At 41.2% G+C, this 27,327-nt stretch overlaps 1 protein-coding gene across 1 annotated transcript in view; it reads left to right on the top strand.

Moving 5' to 3' along the window:
- The window catches only part of LOC122808173 (beta-citrylglutamate synthase B-like), a gene marked incomplete at its 5' end in the record, with an annotated part of 511,166 nt that overhangs the window by 301,247 nt on the left and 182,592 nt on the right, over positions 1-27,327 (top strand). The window contains one exon of the mRNA XM_044079142.1: positions 11,300-17,625. Coding sequence (XP_043935077.1) covers positions 11,300-11,772 — 473 coding nt within the window. The remainder of the gene's footprint in view (positions 1-11,299; positions 17,626-27,327) is intronic.

Here is a 27,327-nt window from a genome sequence, read left to right as displayed (position 1 = left end):
TGTTCATTCGCTCAGTATTTTTCATGTAGGACACTAAACTGAGTCTCATGAGCCTCTTCAGATTATACAGATTTAAACAGACTAGTTTATAACACTAGTGTTCTTTAGCTTCCAAGATTAGCTCTCAGTAACACAAATTGCCATTTAAATAAAAGCTGGCATTCTGTGCTCTGAATGCATAACACATTATAGCTGTATTTAACTTAAACTGTGTGCATTCACTAAATTATGTGTATCTTTTAATTAATGCTTAGTCAAGCATTTCTTCATAATCCCAACATTGACATAGTTGTAAATCATCACTTCATCTTTTTATAGATAATTCCAATAGCCCTAATATATGCACATTATTAATTATTTTTGCAAGATTAGTTTTACTGAGTGGGCAAGGGAATTTCTGGGTGTTTTCTGATTGTGTGGTTGACCCTTAGTTATATGAAACTGGGTCTGCATTATCACTGATGTGAACAACTTCATTATATGATTAACTAAAAGCTTTAGACCTTTTTTTGACACAGCTATTACAGTATCCTTCCTGTTACTGTGATAAGCAAGAGTAGCCATGCATAAGAAGTGTACATATTTATATGTATGATTATGCACGATTATTATATACAGATTGTATTAATTATAATATAAAATAATTTAATTATATCCCTTCTATAACACAGCACCACTTGTTAGACTGTTTTAAATTTATAGTTTTGAATGTTTTTCCAGCAAGCAATGAAACAAAACATATGAGCCAATAACGACAAACTGCCCAATTCAAAACATTTCAACCATAAAAGGCCACTTAAACTTTTGTCATTACAATCCATCTATGTCAGTCAGTATGCACAATCTCTGCAGAAGTAAAAGTCATCTGAATAATTCTACATTATAGAGATCTGAAACTAATGAAGAGGTTGTTGCTAGAAAACAACTTTATACTTCAGCATTTCATCAACAAATTCAGTGCCTGCTGCCCTTGAAGAATACATTGCCTATGTTACATTAAAAATGGTAAGCTTGTATATTTGCAATACAGAATGGGTGGTAAGCTGAAAAACAAGTTCATAGTTATTAAGTTATTAGGCATCTCATTCAAAGGAGGACATAGCCAGGACTGCAGCACTCCACCCCCTTAAAATACAATCTTCATGCTGTGGGAGTAGAACCTATAGCCCTCTGCATCAAGATGCAAGTATGCTACTTGCTGTATTACTAACACTGCTTTAAAATTCTATACCACAATAATGATACCATTTGCTAAACAAAACAGTTGCACATTTTAAGCAGACTTAGCATGAGCAGCAGTAAACTTCTCTTCCCTTGAAGCTCACAATTCCTTGAAAATAAATTCCACCTGCTAACTCTAAATAGGGCATTTCACTTGCTCTCACACACCTCAACCTTTGCAGGAAATCTGGACAAAGCCCAACATAAATAGGGACAGATTATAAATATTGCTCTTATGAACTTAGAACATTGCTAGAATAACAGGATTTATGTTAGTATGCATTTTATATGATGGACAGAAGGAAGGTTGGTATATTGTGTGTGCAAGAGACCAGATGGAAGGGAAGTAAGGCTAGGTGTAGCGGAGGTGGGTTCAAATTGTTTTATCATGGTGTGGCTGGGAGGAGAAATGGCGTAGGAGTTATCCTGAAGGAACAGTATGCTAAGAGTGTTTTGGAGTTGAAAAGAGTGTCGGATAGAGTGATGTTTATGAAGCTGGAAATTGATGGTGTAATGATGAATGTTGTTAGTGCATATGCTCCACAAGTTGGGTGTGCGATGGATGAGAAAGAAAAATTTTGGAGCGAGTTGGATGAAGTGGTGATGACTGTACCCAAGGGTGCGAGAGTGGTGATTGGAGCAGATTTCAATGGGCATGTTGGTGAAGGGAACAGAGGAGTGGATGACAGTGATTGGTAGGTATGGTGTTAAAGGAATGCAGAAGGTCAGATGGTAGTAGATTTTGTGAAAAGGATGGACATAGCTGTGGTGAATACATAGTTTAACAAGAGGAAGGAGCATAGGGTGACATACAAGAGTGGAGGAAGATGCACACAGGTGGATTATATCTTATGTAGGAGGGCCAGTTTGAAGGAGATTGGAGACTGTAAAGTGGTGACCGGGGAAAGTGTAGTTAGGCAGCATAGGATGGTGGTTTGTAGGATGATGTTGGTGATCAAGAAGAGGAGGAGGAGTATGAGGGCAGCACCAAGGATCAAATGGTGGAAATTGAAAAAGGGTAATTGTGAGGTGGAATTCAGGGATGAGTTAAGACAGGCACTGGGTGGCAGTGAAGAGTTACCAAATAGCTGGGTAACTACAGCAGAGCTAGTAAGGGAGATGGCTAGAAAGGTGCTTGGTATGACATCTGGACAGAGGAAGGATGATGAGGAGACATGGTGGTGGAATGAGGAAGTACAGGAGAGTATACAGCGAAAGAGGTTTGCAAAGAAGTGGGATTGTCAGACAGATGAAGAAAGTAGATGAGTATACGGAGATGAGGTGCATGGCAAAGAGAGGTGGCAAAGGCTAAGGATAAGGCGTATGAAGAGTTGTATGAAAGGTTGGACACTAAGGAGGGAGAAAAGGACCTTTACCGATTGGCTAGACAGAGGGACCGAGCTAGGAAAGATGTGCAGCAGATAAAGGAGATAAAGGATAATGAGGGAAACATACTCACAAGTGAGGAGAGTGTGTTGAGGAGATGGAAAGAGTACTTTGAATGAAGAGAATGAGAGGGAGAGGAGGCTGGATGATGTGGGGGATAGTGACTCATGAAGTACAATGGATTAGCAAAGAGGAAGTAAGGATAGTTATGTAGAGGATGAAGAATGGAAAGGCTGTTGGTCCAGATGACATACCTGTGGGTGCATGGAGGTGTTTTAGGTGAAATGGCAGTGGAGTTTTTAACTAGATTGTTTAATGAAATCTTGGAAAGTGAGAGGATGCCTGTGGAATGGAGAAAAAGTGTTTTGGTACCGATTTTTAAGAATAAGGGTGATCTGCAGATCTGTAGTAACTACAGAGGGATTAAATTGATCATTCACAGCATGAAGGTATGGGAAAGAGTAGTGGAAGCTAGGTTAAGAAGGGACATGATGATTAGTGATCAGCAGTATGGTTTCATGCCTGGAAAAAGCACTACAGATGCGATGTTTGCTCTGAGAGTGTTGATGGAGAAGTACAGAGAAGGTCAGAAGGGGTTGCCTTGTGTTTTTGTAGACTTAGAGAAGGCATATGACAGGGTGCCTAGATAGGAGTTGTGGTATTGCATGAGGAAGTCAGGAGTGTCAGAGAAGTATGTAAGAGTGGTACAGGATATGTACGAGGGTAGTGTGACAGCGGTGAGAGTGACAGATGCGTTTAAGGTGGAGCTGGGGTTACATCAAGGATCAGCACTGAGCCCTTTCTTATTTGCAATGGTGATGGACAGGTTGACAGATGAGATCAGATAGGAGTCCCAGTGGACTATGATGTTTGCAGATTACATTGTGATCTGTAGTGAGAGTAGGGAACAGGTGGAGGAGACCCTGGAGAGATGGAGATATGCTCTAGAGAGAAGAGGAATGAAGGTCAGCAGGACTAAGACAGAATATATGTGTGTGAATGAGAGGGAGGATAGAGGAATGGTGATGATGCAAGGAGTAGAGGTGACGAAGGTGAATGAGTTTAAATACTTCGGATCAATAGTTCAGAGTAATGGCGAGTGTGGAAGTGAGGTGAAGAAGAGAGTACAGGCAGGATGGAGTGGGTGGAGAAGAGTGTCAGGAGTGATTTGTGACAGACGAGTACCAGTAAGAGTGAAAGGGAAGGTCTACAAGAGGGTAGTGAGACCAGCTATGTTATATGGGTTGGAGACAGTGGCACTGACAAAAAGGCAGGAGTTTGAGCTGGATGTGGCAGAGTTAAAGATGTTAAGATTTGCACTGGGTGTGACGAGGGTAGACAGGATTAGGAATAAGTATATTAGATGGTCAGCCCAGGTTGGAAGGTTTGGAGACAAAGCCAGAGAGGCAAGATTAAGTTGGTTTGGACATGTGCTGAGGAGGGATGCTGAGTATATTGGGGAAAAAGATACCAAGGATGAAGCTACCAGGTAACAGGAAAAGAGGAATGCCTAAGATAAGGTTTATGGATGTGATGAGAGAGGACATGCAGGTGGTTGGTGTGACAGAGCAAGATGCAGAGGACAGGAAGAAATGGAAACAGATGATCCGCTGTGGCAACCAAAAGAAGAGATGATGATGATGATAATGATTGTATGCATTTTTCTATAGGATATGACATCTAAAACTCAAATGTCCGTCATTATTTAGCAACTTCAATCCTTTTTAGGAAGAATATGGGGCAGAAAATCTGGACATTCTGCAAAAACCTGGACAGCTGAGGGGTATGCTACCTCCTTCTTATACAGACAATATTTGTTTCTTATCCAAAAAAGACCTGCTGCCTGACACAACTATCTACTTGGTTCATGGGGAAGACATGATCAAAGTAAAAAATGAACAGCAAGCAAGAAACAAGCTCAAGATAATTTGTTTAAAGGATTCCTGCACAAGTTATGGACCACACATGATAGATTGGCATTCTGTTTAGTTTACGGGTAAGCCTGCAAAGATGACTGCAAGTCTCCAACAAATGTAATGAGCTTCTGAAAATATTGTAATCCTGTCCTTTTATTACAAATATTGTCATATGCATTTCAATACTCAAGGCTTATACATTATCTAGTTATGTAAATATTCTCGGCATGGCAACAACGAAAAGGCTTTCAATGCTGGTAATTCTTTAACAGTATGCTTATTAAAGCTTACTTGCATCTTACAATCTCCGACAAGTGTACCTGATGGTCATTAAATCATTGCTACTTAAACAGAGCAACAGGGCACTGACAGCATGCATCTCCTGAATAATAAGAAGCATAAATCAGCAGTATAAAAATATTACAGAAAACCAGAACATTCTGCAAAATCAAGGACAGATGAAAAGCCACGGTCGTACTTGTGGTCTACCTTGGATGGGGGATGCAGAGTGCACACTTACACTGCATAACTGCTCCTTGCCTTCCTTGGACACATCCAGAGCCACTACAATGGGGAGTGGGGTGCAACAAGTATGTCACAATTCGAAATGTCTCTGGCTGACAGTGATGGCTCTGACACTCCTACCTTTCAACTTCAGAGCAAGAAATCTGGACAAAGCCATACATAGAACTAGAAGTGGGACACAGGCCCAAGAATAAGGACAATTTTTAAATATTGCTCTTATTAACTTGTATAATAGAACAGTAGAAGGTCTTGCATTAGTACGAATTTTCTGAAGGGTATGAAATCTGAAACTCAAATGCCTGCCATTATTTTCTAACTTCAATCTTTAATGACTTGCCACTAATTTGCCAGAAAACCACAATTTAATGAAAAACAGACCAAAAATGTGATGCAAAAATATAAAGTTGCCACACAATACAGCTGGGAACCTGTCAAAAAAGGGACACCTTTTTAATATTAACACTGTTAACTAGAGCAGCTAACTCATAGCAAGACGTTGTCCCGTTCAGTTCTCAGCTAGAGCGTCTTCTGTGTGGAGGCATACATGAATGGGGGGTGCCTTCATTGAAGGTTGTGCGTCAGGGCTGGTAACCCGGTACGTAAAAATCCACTACCAATCATTAGCGGACCGGAGTTCCGCTGTGGCGACCCCTAACCGGGAAAAGCAGAAAGACACAAACAAACTTGAGCAGCTAACAAAATAAGAGTATCTACATGCATTTCTGAAATAAAAGTAATAACTCTGATCATTACAGTTATATATAATTGTAAACCCTCCACGTTTTCTTCCAAAATTGTCATTTTGAGGAGGGATTATTAGGGGAGAGCAACATTTTGAGCCAAAATTGGGGACAGTGGAGAGGTTTGGATATTCCGAATTCTACAACGCGATTTGCACATACCTCTCAACCTCTTAATGCAGGAAATCTGAACAAGGTCAAATATATTTGGGGAACATACAAACACTACTGAAAATTGTTCTTGTATAAACTTAAGACAGTTGATAGAATAACTGGTCTTGCATTAGCATGCATTTTTCTGAAGGTTATGACGTCTGAAACTAGAAAAACCACAAACTTTATGAGGAACAAACCAAAAATAAGAAGCAAATATCTATTCATTCTGCAAAAATATGGACAACTGAGAGGTATAGTTCAACCGGGGCTGTCTGAGTTTGCTAACCCCCACACACACACACACACACACACACACACACAAAATCATGGTCGAATGGAGCCTCCCCCCTGCAACCATTCCAATGTCCCATTCCTTGGTTATTTTGCCCCATTTACCATAAACGCTGTAATGTGCATACTGCTTTACTTCTGCGATGATTTAGATTTCATTTGAAAGTTTTATTTTTGCATTTTACAGCACAAACCGTAATAGAGATCTGTTAAAGCAATGCAGTCTCACAATGAAAATAGACTTAGCATTAAATCTTCTCTGCCCTTGAAACTCACATGCATTGAAACAGCATTGAAACCCGCATTCAAAGAAAATACATTTTGCCAGTGGCAGATTAACTCTGGGCTGTTTTCAAAATCATAGGCCCCTTGAACATGAAACATACACATGCTCTTTGATACACCTTCCTGACTGTATTGCATTATATTCCTTGTACAATACAGTAGAGTTGTTAGAGGGCATTTTAAATTTATTGTTTTGAACATTTTTCCAGTAAACAATGAAACAAAATGCATACACCAATGACAAAACTGCCCAATTCAGAACATTTCCATCATAAAATGTCTACTCAACCTTCTATAGTCCACCAGTATTAGTAAATATGCACAATCTCTGAAGTAGTAAAATCCACATTAAAGAAATCTGTAACTAATAAAGAGGTTGCTGCTAGCAAACAACTTTTATATGTCATTGTTTCATCTACAAATAAAGTGCCTGTTGCCCTTGAAGAATACATTGCCTTTGTTGCATGCATTAAAAAAATGATAAGCTAGTAATAACGTAATAGGGAATGGATAGCAAACTGATAGGTTCATAGTTACTAGGTATCTTTGCCAAAAAGGACTGCAGCATCCACCCCCTTTACAATACAGTACAGTATCAGCAATGCATCTACCTACTGTGGGAGTAGAACCCACAGTGTACACTACCTGTTGTGCTGTTAACAATGCAAGCAGACTAAGCTTAAGCAGCACTAAACTTTTGCTCCCCTACAGCTCTCAGCTCCTTGTAAAATCTACTCGACACTCAGCTGTATCTCTGAACTTTGCAGCATAAGAAATCTGGAAAAAGCCAAAATTTATTTTGGGGGGGGGGGGGGGGCAAAAGGCCAAAAACCAGGGACACATTTTAAACATTGCTTGTATAATGTTGGAAAGTTGCTAGACTAAAAATGCTGCTTTACCACCATACATTTCACTGCCACGTCTTGAACCCAGGGGACCCTGTGCAAAACAGTCAGAGCAACATACCACTACGTCAAATCAGCTGTTTTGTGAAAGAGGAAGACTGAAACTTAAATGGCTACCATTTAGTAAATTCAGTTCTCACCACAGCACAGCTGTCAACCTCTTAGCACAAAACACCTGAACAAAGCCAATAATGGGTGAATACAGCCCCCAAACATTCAGTGAATTCAGTTCTCACCACAGCTCTCAACCTCTTAGCAAAAAACACCCGGACAAAGCCAGTAATGGGGGAATATAGCCCCCAAACATATTCAGTGAATTCAGTTCTTACCATAGCTCTCAACCTTAGCACAAAACCTGGGGGGGGGGGGGATACAGTCCCAAAGATAGGGATAAATTTCAAATATCCATCTTATACACTTAGAAAATTGCTAGAATAAAAGCTTTTGTGTTACCATGCACTTTCTGAAGAATATGAAGTCTGATATTCAAATGAGTGTCATTTTTTTAACATTTATTAACCAGGAAAGTCTGACTTGGAACAAAAGCTAATTTTTAGCAGAGGCCCAGGGAGAAACACTCCAGACAGACATGTTTTTGTAAGATGGGAGGAAACAAAAACAGGGAGGGCATACAGATTCCACACAGAAGGTAAGGCACCCCAGCCAAGAATCAAACCAGAGAACATGTAGCTGTCAGGCAACAATGCTACCACTGCACCAATGGCTTTGCAAGGACACAAATACAGAAACCACAGATTTTATGAGGAACAAAACAAGTATGAGGGAAAAACCTGCAACATTTTTACAAATGGTGGTGGGTAGGGAATTCAGGCTCTTGCCACTTGGGCCCAAGGTACAGGGTTCAAGCCTTATTCTCTACCCACCACTATGTAGCACCTGGGGCATTTCTCACACACACACTCTGAAAGTGTCCCATCTTCAGAAACACACACACTCTGAAAGTGTCCCATCTTCAGAAACCGTTTCACACACACATTACTCACTACTCTGAAAGTGTCCCATCTTCTGTCCGTTTCAGTTCCCTTCTGAAAGTGTCCCATCTTCCGTCCGTTTCAGTTCCCGCTCACTCGCAAGTGTCCCATCTTCAGTGAAGTCCTCTAAACTGTCCGTTTCAGTTCCCGCTCGCAAACTTGAAAATATGTGCACTGCGCGATGATGTCAGCATCCTCTAAACTGTCCGTTTTAGTTCCCGCTTGCAAACTTGAAAATGGGCACTACGAGCGATGATGTCAGCATGCCCGCGACTGGACTTCTTTCTTCTTAAAGAACGCTGTTAAAAAAAAAAAATTTTTTTTTTTAAATTAAAAGATTAACTAGTCAGCGGATTCCAGGGGGGTGCAAGTGCACCCCCTTGCACCTGCCTGCAGGCGCCCTTGACTGCAGGCACTGATGCATCCCCCCTTTGAACCAGCAACTAAATGTGACCTTAAGTTTCTTACTTGGAAACCTTTTTCTAGTCGCCATTACCTTAGCCAGAAGAATTTCAGAACTTCATGTTTTGTCTTCAAAACCTCCCTATTTGATCTTTCATAAAAATAGGGTTACATTATGAACTAATGCATCCTTTCTTCCCAAGGTGGTGTCAGAATCCAGTATCAGTCAGTCCATTACTTTGCCAGTATTCTTTCCTACATTTACAAAGATGAACACATTGCATTTATTGGATGATCGCAGTCATTTACATTTTTATTTACATATAAAAAATGAAATCAGAAAAACGGACCAAGTATTTTTCATTTGCAGTTGGGTAAACAAGTCCCAAGTTGGCTGACTGATTATTTTTTACCTATAATAAATTGGGTCTTACTTTAACCGGTAAGAGCCCATTCAACAAGATCCAAGTCTTCAGTATTTCGATCCAGGATTTCCATGGACGACATATGTGCAGCAGCAACTTAGACATGTCTTCATATTTTTATCACTCATTACTAGTTAGATCTGGTGTCAAGGGGTAGAGCATCTTTTAGTTCAACTGTGCTCGGGAGTATCCTTCCTTAGTCCACCCTGAGTTTTAGGTAGCTGGGGGTTCTGTCCCAACAGTTGAGGATAGAATGAAAATTGACATCCGATGAAAGTATGTACTCAACTATAACGTTCCATCTGTGTTGTCCATGTTCATTCTTCCTCTACTTCCTGCCCACCAACCCCCATCCTTACTGTTTAACTTCTGGTTGAGCAAGATAGGACACCACTGTCCTTTTGATTTGAGATCTTCATAGGACATGTACATTAATTTATATTTATGCATGTTAACAGATAACATTTCTAATATAATCAGCAAACAAGATCTGAGGTATGTTGGGGTTGGTACTTTATGGGTAGGGAAGCTCAAGAGCTTTTTTGGTTACCACAAGTTTTAGTAATGGTAGAGTTTGATCTGAGGATGGGATCTGAACCAAACAGTTGTGAAAGAATGAAAATGGACAGTACAGATGGAACGTTATGGCGAGTACGTAACGTTTTGTTTTGTATCCTTTTCAGAAGCCAAACCAGGATTCAGGTTATTCCATGTGGTTGTCAGATTACACTTTTTATAGGAGGTTAAGCCTTTGGAAGAATAAACCTGTTGTACCAGATGTATTCGAGCTTCTACAACCAATGGATGACTTCTGTGCTGCAGCAACATGGTCTACAGTACATATCTTTGTCAAAAACTACAGATTGGACTTTGTAAGGTCTGGAGCTGGCTTTCATTACACCATCCTCAAGGATATCTTGTCATGATAACTGTCAGGATGAAAAGTAGCTGGGGAATCTTGTCCCAAACATCAAGACAGATGGAACCAAAAACATAGTACGATATGAAAGTTATGCACTTCAGATATTGATAGATCCTTGTCTTTGTCTCTATGACCCACCCACCTTCCTCTTTCCAAATTAACAGCTTCCTTTCTGGAGGTACTTAGTACACCTAAGCCTGAAGTGTTACTCCCAGCTTTTAAGTCAAGAACCCGATAGCATCATGGGAGACTGGAGAAACATCTGTGTGAAAGTTTGCAGGCTTTGACCTGCTATGAGGGCAGATAACCCAATCATGCATATGGGCATAAGGGAACAACAACATTATGGTAAGTATATAACTTCCATTTTTTAGCTGCTGTTATGTATTTAACCCCCTACCACCACCACCCCTTTTTGTGTGTGTTTAGTGCTTGGTTTTTAAGTAATTCACTAAAGCTAAAGAACGAAAGGACTAGGCATCCATCAGTACAAGTACTAATGTTCTTTTGCAAGCAGCAGGTCACATAATTTGTAAGATTACAAGAATGATGCCCATCTTTCATAGTTTCTTTTGATGAACAGGACTGCAGTTCATTTTCATGTAATTTTGATTACTTAACTAAATAAATCAAAGCTTATTTGCCATCAGGTTGATTGCACCTCACATATACGTTTCACTTTTTTGATGCATTTTTAAGATGATGTGCTTCATGGTGATGAGACTGCTTAGCTGTAGGTGTACATTTTGTTAGTCTGAATGTACAAAATAATTCTTTGCCTGCTTTAGCAAACGTACCTCTGAAACAGTGTTAAATATATTTTTATTGCTACTGTGACCCACAGTCAGTTAACATTAAACTACAATCTTCAGGCAATTTAAAGTTTAATCATTGGGCTGCACAAACCTATGGTGGATATTTAACAACATTTTTATTTTTAATGGACTAATACTTCAGATATGTATTTCTGTTAATTCAGGGTAGGTGTTAGTTTACTTGCATGTTTGGGTGTAGGGAAAGATTTAAATTTTCTTCTAACTTGGACTTTCAAATGATGGTCTTTCCCCTAAATCCTGGTAAGCTGTATTTGTAGCATGGCAGTGCAAGTTTAATCCTCTGTTCTTTTCACATAGGGGGCGTCGGCATGATGTGTACGCTGAGTGAACAGGGCAAGCAGTTGGCTATCCAGGTGTCGAATATTTTGGGAATGGACGTGTGTGGCATTGACCTGCTGATGAAAGATGATGGGTCCTTCTGTGTCTGCGAAGCAAATGCAAATGTAGGTTTCATTGCCTTTGATAAGGCTTGTAATATTGATGTAGCTGCTACAGTAGCAGATTATGCAGTTTCACTGTTGCCCAGCAGGTTGACCCGAAGGATGTCTCTGCTTTCTGTGGTGTCCAGCACCAGTGAAACCAGTGAGCCAGAGCTTGGGGCTCCCACTGGCGCTGTGCCAGACGCCGTCGACAATATGAGCGCCAACTCTAGCTCTGTCGACAGTGACCCGGAGACAGCGGAGAGGGAGCTCGTGGCCAAACTTCCCAGCAGCATCTTTAACATGAACCAGCTTATATTAGCCAGTGATATTAATCTCCTAGTGGACTGAGGTTTAAGCCAAACTGTGCTGTAAATAAATGAGTGGCTTTATGTAGCACTGGTCATACATATGTATTGGTGGCCCTGGATGTGTGTGAGAAGGGTTTCCAGGTTTAACTAAATGAGGATCATTGCATAACTGCCCAGATAGGCTCGACTACTCTCATTCATGGTTTTGTGCATACTCAGTTGCCACATTTTTTTTGTTTTTTAATACATTTCCGAGCATATGCCTATGGTCTTTTATTGGGAGTCTTAGCTGACAGGGCTTTTTGAGCTCTAATCAGGTTTGCATTTTCCACATATTCATTTTGTTCCATTAGTCTTCATTTCTGAGAATCCTGAATGGGGGCTAGAAAGTAATGTAGTGTCATGCCAGTACTGTATGACCTATGCTACAGCCAGCCTTGTACAGGAGTGTTACATTAGTCTGTGAAATAAAGTAGTGTTATGTACATTTTTTTACATGTATTCTGTTAAGTGTTTTGTCTATTTAACAAATGCATTTTAAGGGTTTTTTATTTTTAAAAAAATCCTGCATATTGGCTAGGCTTTATATTTTATTTTTTTCTGCAGCTTAAAGATGGCCAATGTGTGTGCAAACTTGACTTTGTACAGGGACTAACTGTTTTTTTAACTTGCTTTTTTGTTCTTGTTGCTATTAACTACTTATCTAGTGTACAGTAGTAGTCTGAATGCATGGTCCCACCTTAAACATCATCACAAGTATATTCGTTCCCCAGCCATGCATTTTCAAAGTCAAGGACAAAGGATTTTGTCAAGAAAGGGATACGTTCTGGGGAAAAAGATGGTGGACACCACCTGAAATTTGAGTTAAATCTGATGGAAGAAACTTGGTTTGGGACAAATTTTCTTCTTCAGGGCACATGCCAAGAATATTTATAAAATTCATCCGGATTCGAAGTGAAAGGTTTATAGTCAAGAAGACTAGAGTGTTGTAACTTGTCCGATCTTGCTTTTAGGCTGAATGGGTTCTGCTCAGCTGCCAGCAAGGCTGTTGTATTAAGGATGCTGATCTAATATACAACCTGTTTAGTCCATTTTTTCCATTCCTGTAGACTGGGAACTTGCAGATTGACTACAACATTTTCTGGCCCTCTCCCAGCCATCATTTGTTGCATCCTAGGTGTCCTATTGAGGGCTGTGAAGCAGTACAGATATTCAAATTTCCTTTTTCAGTCCAAAAGGAGTGAAAAAGCTCTGTGAAAGAGGGTTGGGTGCTGCTTTTCTGGAAAAAAAATCTTATCAGCATTGACATTCCCCACATTCATTCAGCCTTACTTCATGAACTCACCATGGAATACTGCAAAGTTATTGAGACCTCCAGATTTCACACTGTCTTGACATCTTAAAATTTTGTTTTAGGTGGTGATCATGCATAATGTACAGTTCCAAAGTTTTCTTTTAGTCTCTGAGGAATGTAATAAAAAGATTTGTAGAATTAAAACTGACATTAAAACTGTGTGAAATGTTCAGTTGTTGCTATTGACCTAGTGTACACACTAACCTTAACTAATTTTTCTTTACAGTGGGGGTATGTTTTGTATACTTTGTAGCCGTAGAGGATCCCACGGCTTTGTTAAACTTCAGTATGAGATGCATCTTTTGGCATATACATATTACAACATTTTTAGCTACTGCTGCATTGTTATAGCACCTTTGTTTGTTGTTATGGCTTGGTAGGGGCCACAGTTTGTCATTTCACCATCCAAAATCATGACGAGTTGTATGAAATTCCATGAACAGTGGTCGAGGGATTCATTTCACTCTCTAAAGCCGCCTGCAGTGGCAGTGAGTCAGTAGTAGATAATGAATGTGGACGCAATGTCCTAGAGTGGAAGAGTAAAATAAATGCTTTTAATCTGGAAGCCAGTATTTTAATTATTTTCCACGCAAGCAACACCCTGTTTAGTCAGTTCAGTATTTTTTTGAAGAAATAAAAAGTGTACATCAAGTCTCCATGGCAGATGAACAAACAGATTATTTGGTGAGATGGTAAAGCAGTCCATGTTTTACTTCTGATAAAAACTAATTTAGGAGTGGGATACCTTCCACCCATTTGTTTTCTTTTACTTATTGGGGGTCTTGGATCATATGTTTTAGATACTTAAGGGGAAAGGCGAGGGTCAAAACCATTTATTTAAAGGTACACAGAGGAAAATATCACAACTAATGGGAGACTTTTGGAGTATAATGTTTAAAAGAGTTTGTAAGTTTGGTGGGCTGCAGATCCACCCACATACATATAGGGTAGTACCAGCAAGTGCTTTATGGGCAGCTAAAACACAACTTTATTACTGCTGAGATCATAGAAAATATGGACAAAATACTGTAGTCTATAATGCTGATAAAGTACGTACCATGGGATAAATAAAAACTTAGCTGAGAAAAATCTGTTGTATAGAAGAGAAGGAATAGCAGCATTCTAGTTCTAAAATATTTAATTGGAGTAGCAGTGTCCTGTACACATTTCTTTAAAAGTTTCTAAGTTTTTTGGTTATGATTTTTTTTTTTTATGATCAGTGGTTGTGTGACTTTCTAATTTTCTGTGTGAATTGCACTTCGTTCTGAGCACGCAGTACCAACCCTCTTTCCGGAGCAACAGCAAGCCATAGATATGACAGATTAACTTGCAGAAGTAACTGAATGGGCTGCTGAATAAGAAAAAGCAAGTTATACAATGCAACCATCTTTTGGCAAGTTGCATACAATACTACAGTACTGAGACACACTGGTGCAGAAGCTGACTTCAAAGGCGTTTGGATTTTTTTTCTTTTTTTTTTTTTTTTTTTTTTTTCTTTGTTTTTCTTAAACTAGTACTGATGTTAACAACTTGTTTTTCTTCCTGAAAGGACTTCATAAACGTGTGTATTTCTGGTACCTAAGTAGGGCAGCACGAAGCTTCGGGTACTTAAGGTAGGGCATGACGAGTTAGAAAAAAATGAAAGCAAATGTTTGTATAGTTGCTTTTTTTTTCTTTTTTTAACTGCTATTAAGAATGTATTTTATTACTGTTAAGGTACAGTATTTATATCTGGAATGCTCAACAAAAAAAATCTGGCCTGTTCTTTGTTAAATGCATTGATTGCCTTGTTTGTATTGGGCCTTTTTTGTCACTTCCCAGTTTACAAATTTTGTAAGTCATTCACACCAGAGCTCCAAAACCGAGCCAGCTTTATTGCACAAGGGAGCACTGTATTAGTAGAAACCACTACTTGTATAGTCTCCCTGGTTGCCTTGGCCTTTATGTTACTGCTTAAGTACGCTGTTGTTTATATATTGTTGTATATGTTTGTTTTTCTTAACATGTGCTTTTGTCTTTTCAGAGAGACCTAATTTGTCAAGGCTTTGGTGTTCCTGTGTAACTGTTCACACTGCTTTTCTTGCCAACCTTTTCCAGGAATATAAAATATTGCAGAGGAAAAATCCCTCCCCCATGAGCAAGAGGGTTGAGAAAGATTTGTGATGCTAACCCCCATGTCCTCCATGTGCTAAAATGTTACATGCAGCAGTTTGGAGATGGAAGTCCAACCTGTTTGCAGGTAAATTCATTTTCCCCATTTTGCCTCAAGTGGGTGCATATATTATCTTCAGGGTGTGTGTTTTACTTCTCTTTAAGAAGATTGAATTCTTCAGAAATGATTTTATATTCCTGTCCTTGTTTTGTGCATGGTACAAATTAAATGCCAGATATATCCACTTGCATTTGTTTTAAAATTATAGTAAAAAAGGCACTATTTATTTTCAATAGTAGACAATGAACTGTTCCTGATTTTTTCCATGCCTTAACTATTATCCATGCTTAAATTATTTTTCATATTGTCTTTTGTTTTCTGGTTTTTGAAGATTTTGCAAGCAGTGATCCAAGTTTGACTGACACAGTATTATAAAATAACGTCCCGTTTTTAGAGGAGTCAGGTATGACAAAAATGAGTTTTTGGGGAAGGAGGTAGTGCAGTTCCTCACTTATGAACTAGGAGAGCTTGTTCGTAGCACTTCATCAATATTACTAAAGATAAGGGGTCTGTATGTGTCATTTTCTTAGCAAATCCTTTGTGTGGTCCACTGTATTGTTAGTCTAGCTAGGGAAACTTAATTCAACTGGATTAAAGGGTGGGGGGCCCAGCTATTTCATTATTCAACCACCTGTGTGCTTTCAGACATGGACTGGTGATTGTGTGCACATGTGCCCGTGTCGCTGAGAGTGATGTGCATGTTCCATTTTCTGCCCTTTTTGAAAGTGGTCAGGTGTTCTGATTGTGAGGATGGGACACAAACCTAGTCATTCTTTGAGTGGTTTGTTTGCAATTCAGCACTGTTTTAATCCTTTGACTTTACATAAATGTAAAGATAATTACTCCCGTTTTTATGTAATTGTTAGTATTTTATGTCTGTGCTGTTTGACGGTGATCTTCCATTCTGCTTTCAGTTTTTTAAAATCAAAAGTTTTTACCAATGAAATATCCTGAAGAGAAAAAAATCGCAAAACACGGTAATACAGTTTCTAGATGGCCTGTCTTTGCTATATATTTATATAGTCTGCTGTTTGTAATAGAATGGTGGCATTATAGGGGCATGTGGTTAGAATGTTGGGAGTATGGTTGTAATGACTGAGAGTTTTGGGCCATTAAAAGCTAAAGAATCTTTAAGAATGTGTGATGATAGGATTATTTTTTTTTCTAACAAGGAAGTGTGATGGGCGGCCCATGTAAAAGTGGGGGTAGCTGCTTATTAATTGTAATACTTGCACACTTTCTTCAAAACAAGTTTTTCTTTGGGGGTTTTGTTTACAAGTTGTACTGTTTCACTTTTCTTGCTAAATCCCTTTATGAACCTTTGTCAAGTTTTATTGCGGAAAGTATCGACAGTTCCAGTGTTAGTAAAATAGGACTGAGAGAGAAGTTTTTCATCCCACCAAATGTGTGATCCTGAAACATTTTCTTGCAGTATTCTTATATGCATTTTTATAATTATTAGTATAAGATGGTCAGAAAGAATACCATATAAAATATGAAATTATTTTTCCTTTTTTTCCAATGAGTTGTACTTTAAAATGTTGTTCCTCCAGTATTCCAGTACATTTAATATGACTAGTAAATTGTACGTAGAGAGATGGTAGCTGTTTGGGGGAAAAGCCCAAAATGTCAGTACTCAAACCATAACAATATTTTCCAGATGTTGAATGCCCTCCTGAGGTTCGTCTTGGTTAATCATTCTTACAGGCACTGTATAATCTTTAGAATTTTGTTTCCCCTGTTACCTGAGTGTAACATTGTGCTTGTAATGGCATTTTGAGTCTTTAGGGACATTTAGCCCTCCTTTCACAACAAACCATTGTTCCTTAAAATGTAGGGTACCTGCCCCATTTCTTATGTAACCTTTATTTTTGCTTTTATTTTGTTTTGGGATGGAGGGGGTGGGCTGTTGTCAGCATTTTCAGATTTTGGTAAATGAGTAATTTCAGTTTTGTTTTTTAATACTTGGGCTTGTTTTGCTTGTTACTTTGCTTTAACTTGGCATAAAGGGAAACCTGTAATAAACACTTGGTATTTATTTCCACATATGCATCTCCCCATGAAAATAGGGTGGGGTGGCTTCTTCTCTCCCCCCCATTGTCTTTAAATATCTAAATACTAAACTTTGTTCTTCTATATGCCTTCTGCTGTAACAGACTAATAAACTCATAGGTGACAGAAGAGGACTCTTCAGTCTGCACCAGAAATGAAGGAGACCATTAGGAATTGCAAGTAGTGTGAACTACGGTGAATGACAAGATTGTAATGGGAATGGAAGAAGTTTCACAAGAGTGTTGAATCTGCAGTTTTATTCACCTGGTGATTTGGTGAGTCAAATTTTATATATGTATATATTTTTTTGCTTTTAGACTTTCCGCTGTGGCCTGTTAATGTCTACATACATGTGTAACAGAAAGTGGTGACTAGACAAAGTAACTTTAAAATTGGCTTGTGCACGTTTTTCTTTGTGATTTTGCTGTGGTCCCTTGTAATTTGTGAGTTACTCTAGCTGTCGTAAGCTGTAGGATCTCCGTCATAGGCAGAGTCCATATCCAGTCCAACTTTTCAGAGCTGACATCTTATTTCAGATGTTTCCACATGCCTGGTAGATACGTGGTTTTTGCCCACATTGTCAGTTTTTTTTCTTACCATGTTAAGTGTTTGCATCAAGTGTTGCAGTCAACTGTCAGTCCAAGTCTGCAAACTAAGAGCACTCCAAGAAAGTACACTGTTGAGTACCCATTTTTCTTCCTTGCATTTATTGTTGCTGATTGTGTAAGTTAAAGCACCAACCCAGGAAGCAGTCACTTCTTTAATTTAAAAGATTGAGCACTTTCGTTATATAAATAATCAGAATCTTCTTCAGAATCAATGTTGTCACTTTCCACTATCTTTTAAATAACATGTAGGGTGGAAGTCACCAGTAACACATTTGATTGGATGCTGTCAAGCTTCACTTAATCCTTGACTGTGTTTGGTTCCATATATTGAAACAGACTTGGCCGTTATTCCAGCTCGCACCCTCCAAAACTCTCAAGCTAAGCTTTCCCCATAATGCTCTTCGCAGGATTACCTCAGATCTCATTTTCCGCTTTCATTGCCAGATGAGTCTATATCAAAACAGCTAGAGCAAGCTAATTCTTTTGTTTTGTAAGTAAGATTTTCCTTTAAATCTCCTTTTTAGTGACTTTTTCCTTTTTCTTGTACCCAGCGCCACTATTACAGTTTTTGTTTCTTAATACAAGTAGTGTTTTCTTGTCATACCATCATTGGTATTTTTTCCCCCTTAACCATTAAGGTAACTTTTTTATACCATCATTGGTGCCTTTACTTTCATTTCCTTCCTTCCTTTCCTTTACCATTTGGTAAATCTCTTGTACCATTGTTGGTACGAGTTTACTTTAAAAAAAAAAACAAAAAAAACTTTAAACCTTACTGTTTTAACTTCTTATTCTGATGTCTTTTCTGCCTGTGTAGTTTCTTGTAATGGCTGAAAAAAACAAGGGAACTTCTGGTTTCAAGAGATGCCAGAAGTGAGAGCGTAAATTACCCAACTCGAACAGACACTCGTATGTTATTTGGGCCCATTGCAACTTCAGGAAGACTGTGCCATCTGTCATGGCTTCAGTCACCGGGCCCTTATTGAGAGAAAAACAGCAAGCTCATTCTCAAAGGCCTTATTAAATAATCTTTAGATGAGGCCATATGTGGATCTCCATAATGAAAAACGGACATTAGCTCCCCATTGTCATCTTCTTCGTCATCTAAACATGGATGCTCAAAGAAGAGGATCAGCTTGCTACAGACAGCATCTTCGGCACCATTATCAAAAATGCCTAAGACTTCCCCGTTTCTTAAAGTTTCATTGACACTGACTGGGAAAAGACTTTACCTTCAGTGCTGTTGGTGCCTGTCTCTGCACAGGCAGCTTCAGCTACTCTTCAATTTTTCCCCTGGAACTAGACAAACTTTCAACTTAAGCATTCAAAACACTCACTTCTCAGCCCGGCACTTGCTCAAAACTCATAGTAATAAACCTTAGCACTAGACCCCCCCCCCCCATACTGTAGAGAAGAACAAGGCTCTCTATTCCCCCTTACCAGCCAATCAGTAAAACGGCTCACTGTACCTATCCAGGCATGTCCAAAGGGCAGTTTCAGGTGTACTCTCCGGTCCAACTGGTGAATCTGGGCATTTTGAGGCAATGTTACAACTGCCTCATGTACATGGACAACCCTCTCCTACCACCAAACACTAATGCATGCGAGAGATGCAATTATACAGCCAAACTGGAGGCTAAGCTCTCTCAACCCAAGACTGGACCAGATAGTCAAGAGGAGAAGGGAATTACTTGCATCACACCACCAGTGTCACATAGACCTATGAAACCAGCACCGGCAAAACACACACATAAATACACGAAAACATACACTGAGGCTCTAAATAAAAATCTGCAAAAGCAACAGAGACCTCCAAAACAGACATCCAAGCAACCACCACCCCCCAACACAAACCATGAAACACATACTTCACAAAACCAGTGTGCCATGCAATCACAGCCCTTAAGGCAAAATAACATACCCAGCGCACTAGTAATAGGTGACTGTATAGTCAGGCACACTGACGTCCCACTCACTAGGCTGAACAAGGAAAAGGTTACTGTTAGATGCCTGTCGGGTGCCAGGATCCGCTACATAACACAAGCACTCAGGTCACTCCAGAACAAGTACAAATACGACTCTGTCATTGTCCATATTGGTGTGAATGACCTGAGCTGTACCTCCCTGGACTATTTGAAAAGAGACATGGAAGAGCTCTCTAATCACGTAGCCCAGGCTAGTATGACCCTGACCCTGAGTAGCATCCTGCCCTCACCAAGAATGATAGCACAGTACAAAGAAAAAAATTATCAGTTTCAACAACTGGCTAAGCTTCTGATGTTATTCAAAGGGGATCCAGTGTCTGTCAGCCTGGGATGACATGCTCGACAAGCCACGCTGCTTCGCTAGAGACGGCTTGCACCTGTCACCCTCAGGCTTTCCAATACTGGCCAAGGCTCTTGCCACCCCCATAATGCCTTTTTTAGGCAAGGCTCAAAAGACAAACCCACTGCCGTAAATAGCACAAATAACAAAAAAAACTGAGGGTAATGCTATTCAGTGCCAGAAGTCTAAACCTCAAAATGCACGCACTCTAGGCACTCCTCAGTATGGAGAAAATCGATATATGTGCAGTAACAGAAACCTGGTTTAAGGCTCCAGAGAGCACCCCAGCACTACCAGGCTACAATTCATACCATACATTTTGGCCACAAAACCCGGACCGAAATACAAAAGGCGGGGGCGTATCCATATTCATCAAGGACACCCACATCTCCAGGTTAGTGGCACAGCACGATGCTTCAGAGATCATCCACATGCAACTAACAACGGGCAGAACTGCAATTCAAATTGTAGCTTGCTACAAATCCCCCACCATGTCCCAGGACCCCCATTCCGCATTTCTGGAAACACTGGGAAACTTGAAGGTCCTACCAAACAACCTTATATTGGGTGATTTCAATTAGCCAAACATTAACTGGGATTTCCTCGAATTTATAAACTCAAACACCCTGGATCAACTTGTCAACACCCCCACCAGAGGTGACAGCATATTAGACCTGGTCATCACCAACATGGGCGACCGGTGTTCCACACCGAAGGTCAGCTCATCGCTGGTTAGATCTCACCATAAACTTATCACTCTGGGTATCTACATTCCACCCCCACCCCTGGTCAAAGAAACCACTGTGAAAAATTTTTCAAAAGCAAACTTCACATTGCTTAAGACCGAGGTGGAAAGTTTCAAACCCCACATGCTAAAGAATAACTCTGCCCAAGCTGCAAAATCCTTTACTAATGCACTCTACGGGCACCTACAAGAATGCATGGATTGCGCTATCCCAAGCAAAACAAAGACTCACCCCTCCAAGAAAAGGAAACCAGTCCGGTTCGCCATAAACCAGCTATACAATAGAAGGAGGAAACTAGTACAGAAAAAAGTAAAATCCCAAGAGGGGAAGACATCCCTGATCATTATCAACAAGAAACTACAATCCCTCATAAAGTCATCTAAGGCTAGCTTCGAAAGAAAAATTGCCAAGGACTCCAAAGAAAACCACAAGGCATTCTTTAGCTATCTCAAGAATCTAAGTGGCAATTCCCAGATCTGCTCGGAGTTCGTGCATAATGGCACAAAATACACTGAACTGACCGATATCACCAACATCCTGGCAGACAGATTCAGTGCAAACTTCACTCCCCTCTTACCCCCGAAAGGGCCCATAACCATACCAGAAGAATGTAGTACCCCTGAAATCACAGACACTCAGGTTAAAATAGCCCTCTCCAAAGCCAGAAACACAGTATCAATAGGACCGGATGGTGTCCCACGCTGCGTCCTGCACATGCTCAAAGATGAACTAACCCCTCACCTAAACGTATTGTTCAAACTCAGCCATTCCACAGGCTACATTCCCGTAGAGTGGCGCACAGCAATGGTTATTCTGCTTCACAATGGTGGAGCCACAACAGACCCCGGGAGCTATCGTCCTATGAGCCTGACTAGCTTGGTCTGCAAGGCTATGGTGAGCATCATGGATCTCATTAACAGAGACATTGGGAACCTCCAAACACTGGACCCTACCCAGTTAGGCTTTAAGGGCAGCTCATGCCTTCTAAACCTGGTGGACTTCTTTGAGACTGTTACCAAGGCTATAGACGAGGGAAAGGTGGTCCACACAGCCTACCTAGAACCTCGCAAAGGCCTTCGACACCATTCCCCATTCTGGTATTATAGACAAGCTCACCAGCCTGAACATAAGCCTCTACGTCACAAGATGGGTTGCTAACTGCCTCCCAGACAGAACCCACATGGTAAGAGTTGCAGGAGCTAGGTCTGACAAATTGGTTACAAGTGGCGTTCCCCAGGTCTCAGTCCTGGGACCTCTCCTTTTCGGCATATACTTCTCAGAGGTACAGGCAAGCACAGGAGGACTGTGGCTGACCAAGTTCACAGGCGACTGCAAACTAGGGGCTATAATTGACTCTCTGGCTGACAGACATCCTCCAAAAGGGTCTCACTGAGATGGATACCTAGTGTCAAAACCATGGCTTCAAGCTAAATGGCAAAAAGTGCATCGTCATCCCCTTTGGAAAAAATGTATCCCCAAACTACCACATAGGTGGTAGCCCCCTAAATACGGACGACGAAATAAGGGATCTGGGGACCCAAGTAGATACTAATCTCTCCTTTGCTAATCACATTATATGTGGCCCACCTAATCACAAAAGGGTGGGCATCCAGATCAAAAGAAGTCATTGTGCCCCTCTGCGCATCACTCATCAGACACCTGCAACAGCTGGAAAGATGCAGAAGTACCTCACCAAGAGGATCACTGGCCTCAAACAGATACCCCATGCAGCTCGATTGAAGAAACTCCAGCTGTACTCAGTTGCATACCGTCTACTCAGAGGTGATCTCTGCCTGACATACAAGGCCATGTCCAACCCAGAATTGATGGACATGCTCCACCTAAAGAAAACCATATGCCCTCGGGCCAGGCGCTCTAAGGAGCTAATCCTCACCACAACAATAAATAGGACATGCTGGAGGGGATAGATTCCTGTCCCAGAGACTTTCCATGCTCGGGAACAAGATTTCAATCTACATTAGGCAGAGCTCCTCACTAACAATCCAAGAGATACCTTGACAAGTGGATGGGAAACAGGAAGTTTACCCTGGGGATCACTTCAGTGTCTCTGCTGGACAGAGGCACAGGGAACTAATCTAAGGGGGGGCGGCGAAAGCCATCACATTCCGGCAAGGCTTATAAATGCCTTTGGGCAGATAGCCTAGTACCTATGAACTTATGAAGTACTATTCCAGAGCAGACCTCTTCGAAAACATACTAAGTATTCCCGCTCACTAGACCTTTACTCAGACCGACCTCCAAGCCCAGTCTTGGAGAAACCCCGGTCCCCATCAGTCTCTTCGGTCCAGTCCACCAAGAGCCTCACAAAATTTGATATTTTGAGGCTGGTGGACCAGCTTTTGGCAGCGAGGAGATTGTCCACTTCTACGGTTCCTAGTCTGTCCGATTCTGGACAATCTTGACTCCAGTGATTGTTCCTCCTCTGACTCCAGCTGAGCCTTTAGAGTTCCTGGTGCAGACGGCCCTGGTTTCTGCTGATTGGTGCTGGTTAGAGCTACTTCTCTGGCACCAAAAACTGCCTTGAGCTCTTCAGCTCTGTTGGAACCAGAGACCTCAAAGGGTGTCAGCTTTGTTGCCAGTTCTGGGGTGCATGGTTCCACTCTGGTGTTGGAGCTTTCCATGCCCTTAGTAATGTTGGCACATGTTAGCTCAGCACTGACATCGGAGGCAGCCATGGTTCCAAAGGAGTCTTATTTTGGTTCTGGGCTCCCGTTCCTCTGTGGGGGGGGGGCCTTCTTTACAGGCCATGGAGAGGAGCTTATCCACTGCGGGCATACAGTTGGCACCACTTTTGTTGGACCAACAGCCCTGTCCTTCACCTCACCCAGAGCTTCTTCCAGCCTCTACCCTGGGACAGTAGGCACAGAAGCCTCAGAATCAATTTATAGTGGTCATGTCCTCTTTAGGTATCTCACTGGCCTATCCCACTGAAGAGGTACTCCTGAAAAGGAAATGCAAGAGGTAGCACTTAGACTTCCCTGAAGAGTCTTTAAGTGAAGATACCGATTTCGATGAAGGGGAAGATTCCCCAAAGTCTCCCCCGGAAGATGTCGCCTTCGGAGACATTGTAGAGATCCTTAAACAGAGGGTTGGCAGGACTTCTCTTCAGCCTTCCTCAGAGGAGTCTCTATACCTAGTCTTTCCATGCCTGACTCTCTACCTCCTGGATCTCTCCGCCCACTGGTCTGATTAAATTGATTGCACGGCAGGCTTCACACTAAGGTCCTTGAATTACATAGCACATTTCATGAGACTTCGAGATCTGATAAAAGAACCATCAGATACTGTGACAGAAGCAGTAGCTGAGGGGGGTTCAAGAAAAAGTAATGTCTCAGCTGGCAACCGTGGAATGTTCTTCGTGTTTCACTGTTGCAGTCATTACATTTGGGTTATCTGCTTGCAGTAGCCCACAGTCGGCCTGGGCTGTCCCTTCTTCCATGACATCGGGTCATTAGGGGTATAAAACATGTAGCCAACACCATTACATCAGTCTTTCTTGCCGTGTGGTGCCTGAAGCAGAAGCAGTTCGCAAGTGCCGGTCGGATGACTCCTGAAATTTTTGTTTTCAAGTTTCAGAACCGAAGTCTTCTAAAGCTAAGTACCCCATTGGGGAAACTTTTTCTTGCTCCTTACCGATGTCAGTAAAAGTTAATAATTGCATTACTTGTGGAAAGCAAATACTTCACAAAGATTTTCATTCGTACTGTATTCCTTGCCTAGACCCTAACCACAACTTACCTTGCTGTCGGTTTTGTGTTTTATTTAATCAGCGCACTGTCCGTTGTCTGTATATTTTCGCCTCTAAATATTTCGGTTCTCAGTTTAGTTATCCAGAAATGTCGTCTGTTTGCCATCCGACTACCGGGATTCCGAAAAAACGCAAAGATAAAGACAGACAGGCCGCCTAGGTCCAAAGCTGCCGACGGCGCTTCTAAGCCAGTTGCCAGTTTGCCGGTACTTCATTGAGGCGCTTTCGCAGCCCCTGATATCTGCTACTTCTGATTCGCAGACCTGTACTGAGACCCATTTGGAGTCCGGTATGCCGTGTGATGCTTCATCTGTGGAACCTGGGGCTGTCTCTACCTTGGATGGGTCCGGAGTCGCTGTGCAGGCACCGGCTTCTGCGGGTGTATTCAGGCATACGGACTTGCATAATAAACCGATGCCTCCTTTATTTAGGCCTAAATCTCGAACCATGCCTAAGAAGCCGATGCCCAGGCCTTATGCTCAGGCCTGTATGCCTAAAAAACAAATGATAAGAATAGCTGAAGATCTTGTAACTCTAGTCAGGGGAAGCCAACCTCCCCCTTCTAAGAGACCTAAGACTGAAGTTGTTTATGAATCTTCTGACCAGGATTCTGATTTTTCTGATTCTTCTGATCTGGATTTGTCCTTGTCTACTTATGAGGATTCTGATGCAGAGGACTCTATTCCCTCCGCTTCCCCTCCAGAGGATTTTTTTTCTTTTGGAGAAACCTTGCATACTCTACTCTAAGGGAGCATTTCCACTGGGAAAGCCAGGATTTTTCTGATTAAAAAAAGAGGCTTAGGGATTTCTTACTCCTGCCTCAGCATAGGCCTTTAGCTATACCTCCTGTACTAGACATTGTTGATGATGCCTTTTTGGAATCTAGTTTGGCCCCTGATTCTTTGCCTCCTGCTCTCAGAAAACCCGACATATTACAGGGTTCCTGATTCACACAAGTTCCTTTTTAAAAATCCTATTGCGGATCCAGAGACTATTTCACAGGGACCCAAGGGCTTCTACTGCTAAAAATCCTACCCCTTCTGATAGAGACTCCAGGGCGCTGAATAGATGGGGGTAAGAAGGTTTACACTTCTGCAACCTTGGCCGTTAGGGCTTTAAACTGCCAGTTTCATATGTTAAAGTATCAACAACATGTTATTGGATTGCTTAAACAGAAAATGTTGATTCCTGACTGTGCTGAAAATAAAGAATTACAGGATTTAATGCATTCTACTGAACAGGTTGGAAAACGTATTTTGCAATGTGGATTTGATTCATTAGAGGCCTCTTGCAGGGCTACTGTTACTGGGTCTGTGCTCAGAAGGCATGCTTGGCTTAAAGAGCAATCTTTGCCTGATCATGTTAAAGCTAAACTGTTGGATGTTCCCTTAAATCAGGACTGCCTGTTTAGCAACAAGGCTGAGGAAATTCTTAAAAAGATGGAAGATAAAGCTAAATCTATGCAAACTGTTAAAGATTTCTTACAAGTTCAGCCTTCTAGGTTTAGTAGGCACTGGCCCTCTAAGAATTGGTCCTTTCCAGCCCCTTCCAGGTCTTCTCAAGCCAAACCCAGACACAGCAGAAACCCCAGGTTTTAGTCCCAGGGGACACACAAGACTTAAGCAGTGGGGGGGTTTCTGCACCCAAATCTGGGAGTAGTAAGACTCCCCCTATGGAAAACTGTCTCAATGACTTGCTTTTAAAACGTCCAAGCACTTCCCAACTGAATGCTCCTTTAGGTGGAAAGATTGGTCTGCAGGCCAAAAACTGGGAACTCATTACCCAGGACAAATGGGTTTTAAATATAGTGTCCCAAGGATATAGATTTCACTTCCACACGTTACCAACACCAAGCGGGTGGCCTAGATCTACCCCCCACAAGTCAGTGGGCAGACACCCAAAATCAAGTACTCTCTCTTTTAAGCATCGGGGCTATTCAGTTGGTACCAGAAGAGGAAAAGGGGCAGGGTTTCTATTCAAGACTTTCACTGGTACCCAGAAAAGACAATACATGGCATCCTATCCTGGACCTTTCTACTCTAACCACCTTTCTGGTGATTCCAAAATTCAGAATGCTGACTCTTCACCAGCTGCTTCCTGTGCTAGGCAAAGATGCATGGTTGGCAACACTAGACTTAAAAGAAGCATACCTGCACATCCTTATCAGGGAGTCTTGCTGAAGATACCTACGCTTCAAAGCATGCTACATGCACTATCAGTTCTCTGCACTGCCCTTTGGCTTATCTGCTGCGCCCATGGTATTCACAAAGTGCCTAGCTCCAGTCATTGCATTTTGCAGGAAAAGAAATATTCAAATATAGCCATACCTGGAAGATTGTATAATTCAAGCAGAAAGCCAAGACATACTCTTGAATCATCTGGCCTTTGTTCAAAGGGTGCTGACTTGTCTGAGGTACACCGTAAATGAAAAGAAATCACACCTGGTACCCTGTCAACAAATTATATTCCTGGGAGCAAGCTTGAATACAACTTCCCAGATGGCTTTCCTCACGCCAGATAACGGATTCA

This window comes from Protopterus annectens, chromosome 8.part0 (genome assembly GCF_019279795.1).
Source record: "Protopterus annectens isolate FY-2018-M chromosome 8.part0, PAN1.0, whole genome shotgun sequence".
Taxonomy (NCBI): Eukaryota; Metazoa; Chordata; order Ceratodontiformes; family Protopteridae; genus Protopterus; species Protopterus annectens.
Note: the sequence above shows the minus strand (reverse complement) of the source record. Positions and strands in the feature narration are given on the sequence as shown.